Source organism: Actinia tenebrosa, unplaced genomic scaffold (genome assembly GCF_029948245.1).
Source record: "Actinia tenebrosa isolate PJP-AT-01 unplaced genomic scaffold, QUT_ActTen_1.0 PGA_scaffold1__47_contigs__length_23844297, whole genome shotgun sequence".
Lineage (NCBI taxonomy): Eukaryota > Metazoa > Cnidaria > Anthozoa > Actiniaria > Actiniidae > Actinia > Actinia tenebrosa.
The window spans coordinates 22968363-22977093 of record NW_028292578.1 but is presented as its reverse complement, the minus strand read 5'-3'; the positions used below and the strand labels follow the sequence as shown (position 1 = coordinate 22977093).

The window sequence follows — 8731 nt, the reverse complement described above, 5'->3', positions numbered from 1 at the left end:
TTGCTATTGTTTCGTCAGTGCTATTTAGTACTATAGTGCTATATAGTTATGTAGTTCTGTTTGATTGAGATAGTGTTTGAAGTCTACAAGCTAAAACAGGAATACATTAGTCACTCGCCAACCAATAGGACTTAAAAGAAATTTGTCGGTTCGTGATCAGTGACTTTGTGCCTGAGTTGCCAAATGCTCATAACGGTATCGTTCATCGTTCTTAGTTCATAGTCCTTTACTGCAACCTCAGGTAAGTCTTATAAACTAACGCAACTTTAAATTCTTCTTTGTGTGAAAATAATTGAAATCATCTAAATTTAGCAAGCTATGAATCGAGTTGGAGTAAAAAGACTTGGAGTAAAAAATAAAATAAAAAAACTCATTCTGGCGATGTCAACAGTGTGTAAACTTAAGTACTGTGTTCAAGCTTAGTCGTATCAAAGTAGCTAGATAACTGCACGTTTAAAACAAGCTTTGCAGTTCTGTTCGGCTTGTTGGATGTCGATATAGACATCTCTAGATTTAGTCATTAAATTTAATATAGTAAACAATATTTATAAAAGTAGAGTTCTGCAATGACCTAGCCGAAAAATGATATACCAAGCTTTAAATAAATATCAATTAGATTGTTAAGCCACTCCATTATGATGTGATAACACTCAAGCAATAACATGATTTGAGTTTTGATTTAGCTACATTTTTGGGGCATTAAAATTATTTTGGAGGCATTAAAATGATTGCTCCCAATCACTCGCTTATGTTTTACTCTTTTCTTGTCTTCTTTTTTGTTTGTCTATTGTCTATCCTCAACCAAGATCGCTTTTTTCGTACAAAATATAAATAGTTTTTCGATAAACTAAAGAGAATAATAAATAGGCAACTATTACAATAGTGTCTAGGTCACCATTATATTTTTAGATATCATTAACTTATAGACTCGATACAATAAAGGAACAAGCCATGCTCGGATCGCTTGATTGTCAAAGTCCAGTCCTTTCGAGATTTGATTGGATTCAGAGAGTGTTTAAAAATCACGCCATTAAGATGAGGTGGTACGTCATAAGTAAGCTAAGAATGTCGGTCGAGTGGGACTGAGAGGTAGAGCGGTGAAAAGGGAATTAGAAACTGTGCATAAATAAAATAGACAACACTTTTTTTGTCATGCATGGGGGTGAAGTAGTTAACGTTACGCATCGTACTTGCGCGTCCAATCAGTCATGAGGCAAGCGGAGCGTGTGTTTGTTAGGCGGGAGGAGGGGGTGAGGTATTAGAGAGTTTTAAATTGACTTTTTTTCTCCCCGCAAACGGCAAACGTGACCACGTTTTCATAGTTTTCGTGGATTTTAATTTACCTTTTACAAACCTTCTCATCAAGCGCAAATACTCTTTTGTTTTTCTACTACTTGGACTTTTTTGCGATTCTTTTTCAGTAATTTAAAAGAGTTTTTTACTGGTCAACTGACGTTTCACGTTTGCCGTGAACGTAAATCTAAAACTCTCTATTATAATAAGCTTTACGGATCGGATCAGTGTCTTTTACTCAAATGCTATAAATAACTTACAACTACTGCTACTACCACTACCACTACTACTACTGCTACTACTACTAATATTTTAAAATAATATTAAAAATAACAATAATTATTGTGGTGGTGATGATATGTTGATAATGATGATGATGATGTTGATAATGATGATGATGACGTTGTTGATAATGATGATGGCGATGATGATGATGGTGATGATGATGATGGCGATGATGATGATGATGATGGCGATGATGATGATGATGATGATGGTGATGATGATGATGGCGATGATGATGATGATGGCGATGATGATGATGATGATGATGGTGATGATGATGATGGTGATGATGATGGCGATGATGATGATGGCGATGATGATGATGATGATGATGATGATGGCGATGATGATGATGATGATAATGATGATTGATGATGATGATAGTAATTTTCTACTGAAGCTTTTTGTCTATTATACTTCAGTTGTTATCAATAATGTCTCGAGTTCATCGTGAGGTTGTGGTCATCGGTGCTGGATGGTCTGGCTTGTTAGCCTGTAAATACATGTTAGAAGAGAAGCTATCTGTGGTAGTACTAGAGAAACGGCCTGAGATAGGCGGCGTCTGGAATTACTCCGACGATCCCAGCATCCTAACGGTAATGAAAAGAACCCAGTGTACGTCTTCGTCATCTGTTACGGAGATTTCTGATTTCCCAATGCCAGATGAAATGGGAGAGTTCCCTCGACATGCTCAGATCTACAAGTATCTTAATGATTTCTGCGATGCCTTTGCTCTACACCCTCACATTGTCCTCAGCTGTGGAGTGGTACAAGCTGACAAGATTGGTGACAATTGGGAGGTACTTGGTGAAGATGGTAACATTTACATCGGTAGCAAACTTGTGGTGTGTGCTGGTGTTCATCAAAAACCGAATCGTGAGCTAGAGAATACACTGTTCAGCGATTACACTGGTGAAGTCATGCACTCTGGCACTCTTAAGTCCTTTATTCCTGAACACATAGGCAAGAGGGTAATGATTGTTGGAGGTGGAGAGACGGCGGCGGATATTGTCGAAGAATGGTACGAGGGAGGAGCTGGGCAGATTATCTGGAGCATTCCACGTGGACAGCATTTTTTCAGGAAGTATTCAAAGATTCTGCCGAACCGAAAACCACAAACCTTGGATAAAGCTTCTTCAAGGGCAATTAAGACCATTGCACCCTACACCAAGGGAAAACCAGGTTGGTGTTTTTTTTAGGCTTTCTTTCTTTCTTCCTCATTTCGGTAGCTATTCTTTTTTCCCTTCGTGTTCGTCTCTTCTTTTCCTCCTTCCTTCCTTCCTTCCTTCCTTTCTTCCTTCGTTCCTTCGTTTCTTCGTTTCTTCGTTCCTTCGTTCCTTTCTTCCTTCCTTCCTTCCTTGGTTGCTTGATTGCTTGCTTCCTTCCTTCTTTTTGTCCTCTGTACTGTTTCCATTAAACATCTTGATTCTATTCTATTGAATAATCCTCGTTCCTCGTCTTCATCTCTAGGTCTAGCGTGGGTGTGTCATTGGACTACTGCTGGCTCGTTGCTCGCGTACCAGGGTCATGGAATACCCGAGTGGAAAAACGAAGCGGAGTTTTTTCATTTCTTTATCAACAAGAACGGACACGTTTTGGATTTGGTCGATTACAAACATGTCGTGCCTAAAGGTACAGGCTGCTTGAAAAAAAACCATGCCATGGCGGCCATGTTGGCAGACAAATCTTTTGCTATTTCTCCTCCAACATGGAGGCGATGAAGTCACATGTACACTTAGGATGTAAAGACATGGCGGCCATGTTGGTGTATCAGCTAACAAAACATGTTTCAACGGTCCACCAACATGGTGACCATTAATCTCACATGCTAACTTTAATCTTATATAATTTGTTTCCATAAAGGAGCGATCGATGGCGCAGAGGGCAAGAAGATCTATTTAAGTGACGGTACGCAAGCCGAGGTTGACGTTATAATACAATGTACTGGTTATCGCACAGAGTTCCCCTTCTTGCCGCCAAAATACCAAGTTCCTCTCATTAACAATTATAAATTCATTTTCAACGTGGAAGACCCTTCTTTAGCATTTATTGGCTACGTCCGTCCGATTGTCGGATCCATCCCTATCCTCTCCGAGGTGCAGTCATGTCTCACTGCTCGAGTGTTTAGTGGCGTCGTTCATCTGCCAGACAACGGCGACTTGGTAAACGAAACCAACAAAGATACGGAGTTCTGGTCCAATTACTTCAAAGATTCCTCCAAGCGGCTGTCCACCCTTGTCGAAGCATTTACATATTTAGATGACATTTTAGTTAAGAGCGGTAGATGTGTGAGCTGGGTGGAATTGTTCAAAGACAGTCCTCGGGATTGGTTCACAACCATGCTGTCACCGGGATGTTCCAGCTACATGAGGCTAACGACTAAAGGTGAGGAGAGAGAAAAGGCCCTGGCCAACCTCAGACGACGTGGGCAAGGCTGCATCAGTCCATTGCATCTTCTGCTTATCGCGTTTTGTCGTTTTATCTGGTTCGACTGGTGGCTTATACAACTTGGGAAAGTCAAGTACATGTTTCAAACTAACAAGTTTTGCAAGAAGGTTCAGGATTATGCAGTGGTAAGGTTTGCCAACTGGGTGTGGACGGCACCCAAGCGATGGCTTTTTGATAACAAGACAAGAGCATCTTAATGTCAATGAATTCAAATTAACAATCAAATAGAAACAATTTATGGGTAGAAATATAGGTCGAAGGTTCATCGAACGATGTAATGTCTTAATAGACCAGTTTCGAATTCCAAATTACCGCTGTGTTCCTTGATTACAGACTCATTTGCACAGGGTTAGCCTCGCATCAGTGTTTAAATATTCACAAATACCAACGGTAAAGTAAAGAATGCACAACTTCAACAGTGCAAACACTTTGAAACTCGACGGACCTTGACTGGAACACGTGAATATTCTGCACAAACTCGAGGCTAACCCTGTGTAAATGAGTCTGTAATCAAGGAACACAGCGGTAATTTGGAATTCGAAACTGGTCTATTTTTATTGAAACAGTATCGGTCCCAGTGATGAACCTTGGAGAAATCCAATGACGATGTTATTCTATTCCCCATTCCCAGCGACCTAAGTCCCGGTCCCAATGATGAACCTTGCGGAAATCCATGTTGATGACTTCATAAGAACAGAGTCTAATTGCAATCCAACATGCCGGGATTTGTGTGGGTGGGGTGAGTTAATCGCGTGATAAAAATTCATCACGAGCCACCGAACTTGAGTCTTTGGCAAAATCTTCCTCAGAATAATGTAAAAACGAATCACGAATTAATAAAAATCCAGTTCTTGAACTGCCTTTTAATCGTTATCACCAGACGCCCTAGCCAGAAGATTTACTTTTTGTCGAACCCTGGAACTACAAGATCCGGAGTTATCTGCAGGACTAACTCACAGATCAAATCGAAATAAGTTTTGGGGATGAATATGTGAAGAAAACCCTCGAATAAAAGGAGACCGTACTGAAACTAAAAAAAACTCTACTGAAGAAATTGAAAAAAAAAAAGCGCGTGCTGTGTGCTGTCATAAAGCACGCGGGGGTTGGCAGAACAGGAGAGAAGTGTTAGGAGAAGCACTCCGCTACGCTATTTGGCTTTCAGAGGTCTATATTCATTCTAGCATAAGGCATTAGGCGTTTAAATATGACAGATATATATACGACTTCCACAAATAAGGACCAAACAAGTGTCAGCTATTGTCCTTCGTTTTGTTAAACAAAACACTAGTGTTTAGATGACTTGGATTATTGTTTATGTACCTATATCGTAGACGTCTCATTACTTTCACATCCTCTACTTTTTTGCTTTTCTTCTGAGGTTTTTGCGCAAAGGAACTTTACTCTTACATTGTTTCTTTACTTTCTTCGAGGTTCCTTTCTGTTCACTGGCTTCTTCCTATGAAAGAGCGAAAACAGTCTCGAATTTTTCTTTTTCGAAATGATAACTGTTTGACATTTAGATATTCTTACCGTAAGGTTTCTCTTTCTTGTGTTAGATGACTTGTTTTTGGCATTTGTATTTTTATTGCCTAGGAATTTAAATGCGGAAAACTGAATTTTATGTAACATATTAAAGTCAAGAGCGAATGAAAGGATGCGTTTATGAATAAACGGTATGGATGGAAGAAGGGAGGGAGGGAGGGAGGGAGGGATTAATGGATGGATGAGAATCAGCTTTACTCCAATTAAAGCCATAATAAATGTTTCCTTACCTTTCATTTTCTTTTCATTTTGTTTATTTGTCTCATTAGAATTGGATTCTTTCTTTTTGTCTTGCTCATTAAAATCATCATCATCATCATCATCATCATCATCATCATCATCATCATCATCATTCCCATCCTTGTCATCCATCTTCTCCTCATCTTCATCACTCTCCTCACCAAAACTATCTGGTAATGGATCAATGTCTGGCTCAGGAGTGGATTCTTTGTCTGACGGCTCCCATACATTGAACTCATCTTCACCTTCATTTGGAGTTTCATCACTTTTACCTTGTGAACAACAACATGAAACAGTCAAGAAACGAAAATTGTAGAAATAATAAAAACTGACAAAGCGGTGTTTAACTTTTGATATGAAGTTTCCCATTTTAAACCTTTCAGGGGGTAAAATAGAGCTTAAAATAACGGCCTGTCATCAGACAATGTCTGCCCAGAATTGGAACTTGACTTATATTTAACTTATATTTTACAACCACCACTCCACAAACATCTATGAGGTTCCATAAGGTTCCCTCCACACGCACTACAAATACATTCTATATTTACAACATACAACACTCAACTCACATGTTGATTTTTATGGAAGGAGGAAACCAGAGATCCAAACTTCTCCAGTCAAATCTTTTTGACAGTAATGTTAAGCCAGAAATGAGGTTTGACCGAGCTAAGACTAATTTGGCCTCTTATTGTGATCCGTGACTTAAGCCAGCTGTTATTTTAAGCACTGAGTATAAAATTTTAATTGGAGAGCTAATCTGGGGGGTCTAGGGAAATGCCCTCACCATACTGAAAAGTTTGAAATTGAGGCTCTCAGAAATGCAATTTTCAGTGTTTTGAGAGGAAATTGCAATATATTTATTGAATTAAACCCATGTCAAAGAATAAGGCAACTCATTAGCTATTCCAAGGTTGATGAAAAGATTTAGTTGAGCTGGCTTTGTAGTACACTGTGTGACTGTCTTAGTGGACATATTTCCAAAATGGGTCCCCTAAAACAGTTATATAGTTAGGATAGTACACGTGTGCTGTTTGGTCGAAAACTGTGGTTATTAGGGAATGGAGCAGCCATCCGAGCACATGAAGTGCTGCTAGATCCTGCAACCGTTTTTCTTTTTGCGCAAATCAATTCAATACTGGAAAAAAAAGAAATAAAATAATAAAATGAATAAAATGAATAAAACAGCCCTATCTGTGTTCCGTTCGATTCAGTAATAAAGCACTTACCAAGCGCCATAAGCACTCAAGAAATGTGAGAAGCACTCACTTACGGCTCGTGTTTCTTCTTACACTTCTTTCGTGCTTACCTCACTTCCTGCTTGCTTTATTACTGAATCGAACGCAGCACGGAAAAAGCTGTCATATTTGTTAATTTGACTTACTTTCTTCATATGTTTTTAGTGCTCTCTGAAATCTTTTCCCTTTGACATGTAATTCGATATGATAAGGAATGTCATTGATAAGTTTTTTGGTTACTTTACAATACAACTGATTCCTGAAGAGGAAAGACTAAATTGAGAATCCTAGACGTAGTGAAATCTTGGAAATTATATCAAACGAAGCAACAAAACCATATATATGATCATAAAAGTTTTGTTTAAGGAATATGAAATGTGTGCACATGTCTCTGTACTGTGATATACTACAAGATTTTTAAAAATATTAAAAAAAGCGAAAACCCTTGAAAACTGGACCAATCAGAAATTTGTGGCTATGGCCCAGCACTTAATATTACTGTTCCCCCAAGGATGAATTAATGCTTGTACTGCCACCAGAATTGGGCCTGTGTCTCCCAACAATCTCCTGTCACCCATCCCATTCTCTTTTTCCTTATTAATGAACATACTTATTCTTTTCTGCTGGAACTAAGTACTGTTTATACTTGTCCAAAGAACAGCCATCTGTTTCTTCATGTCCCTTGTCGTTCACAGCCAAACCCTTTAGTAACCTCTGATACTTTTTACCCTTGGTATAAGTGACGACGTCCGATAATCGGCATGGTAACTGATGACCAGTCAGCTTACATTTCACCTTAAAGAATTGAGACACAAATAGAGGTAAATGGAAGATATTATTATTAACGAAATTTTGTAGTTTGTGTGGCAACCCAGGTTTTATTAGTTCCTATAGCAACTTGGTTTTCTTCAGTGATACTTAATGCTTTGCAATGCAAGTTTCTTTAAGGAAACTTTAGCTTTGTACATATTTAAGGGCAGTAGAAGAAGGTGGAAGCTATTTAATATCTGAAGCCACAGGTAGCCCACAGCACACAGGGAGCCCATAAAGTATACAAAATTTATGCCAAAAAGTAAACCAAAAGCTGTCTCAAAAATGATTGAATTAGACTTTTTCTATCTTTATGAAAGATCTATCACTATAATGCCAATACCTTTAAAGCTAAAAATATGGATGCCCCTAGGGGGGTGGGTGGGGTGGACATTTAAGCACATGTCTACCACCACATGTAATACTAATGAGGCATGAAACTTATATTCTAGGCTGTAAAACTTATAGTATACCCACTTTTACGCTTCCAACTTAGCACCAAAAAAAGAAGACAGAAATACAAAAGAGTTCGGCATTTTCAAATTTTCAAATTTAATTTTAAGCTATTTTGTACATATAATAAGCCTCATATTGTTCAGACATTTCTGCCCAGTTTTAAACGTATTTTCAAGGCTTTTTTCTCCTCTAATGTAGTAGTATCTAAAGCACTTCTTATTGTAAATGCACACCAACCTTTTCTTTCCCTGAATCATCATTAAATATCTCTAAATAAGGATTTTCTTCGACTAACTTCAGTACATCGTCCATCTTGGACGAACCACTTGCACGACAGTCTGCGCAGCAATAGAATAAACTATGGGAAGGGAGGGTTAAATTTGTTCTAAAACATGCAGCTTGGTCACCAATGTATTTCTAAA

At 38.5% G+C, this 8731-nt stretch overlaps 2 protein-coding genes across 2 annotated transcripts; one reads left to right on the top strand and one right to left on the bottom strand.

Moving 5' to 3' along the window:
- Positions 1-12: 12 nt before the first annotated feature.
- LOC116303645 (uncharacterized) lies at positions 13-4882 on the top strand. The gene is made up of 4 exons (XM_031713228.2): positions 13-241; positions 2001-2760; positions 3049-3210; positions 3442-4882. Exons 2-4 carry the CDS (start codon positions 2013-2015, stop codon positions 4221-4223), a joined length of 1692 nt encoding a protein of 563 aa, XP_031569088.1. The 5' UTR covers positions 13-241; positions 2001-2012; the 3' UTR covers positions 4224-4882.
- LOC116303655 (uncharacterized) lies at positions 4860-8667 on the bottom strand. The gene is made up of 6 exons (XM_031713239.1): positions 8547-8667; positions 7654-7838; positions 7190-7302; positions 5799-6080; positions 5557-5615; positions 4860-5482 (listed from the first exon to the last, which is right to left on the bottom strand). The coding sequence occupies exons 1-6, from the start codon at positions 8619-8621 to the stop codon at positions 5381-5383; spliced, it is 816 nt and encodes a 271-aa protein (XP_031569099.1). The 5' UTR covers positions 8622-8667; the 3' UTR covers positions 4860-5380.
- Between the last annotated feature and the right edge of the window lie 64 nt (positions 8668-8731).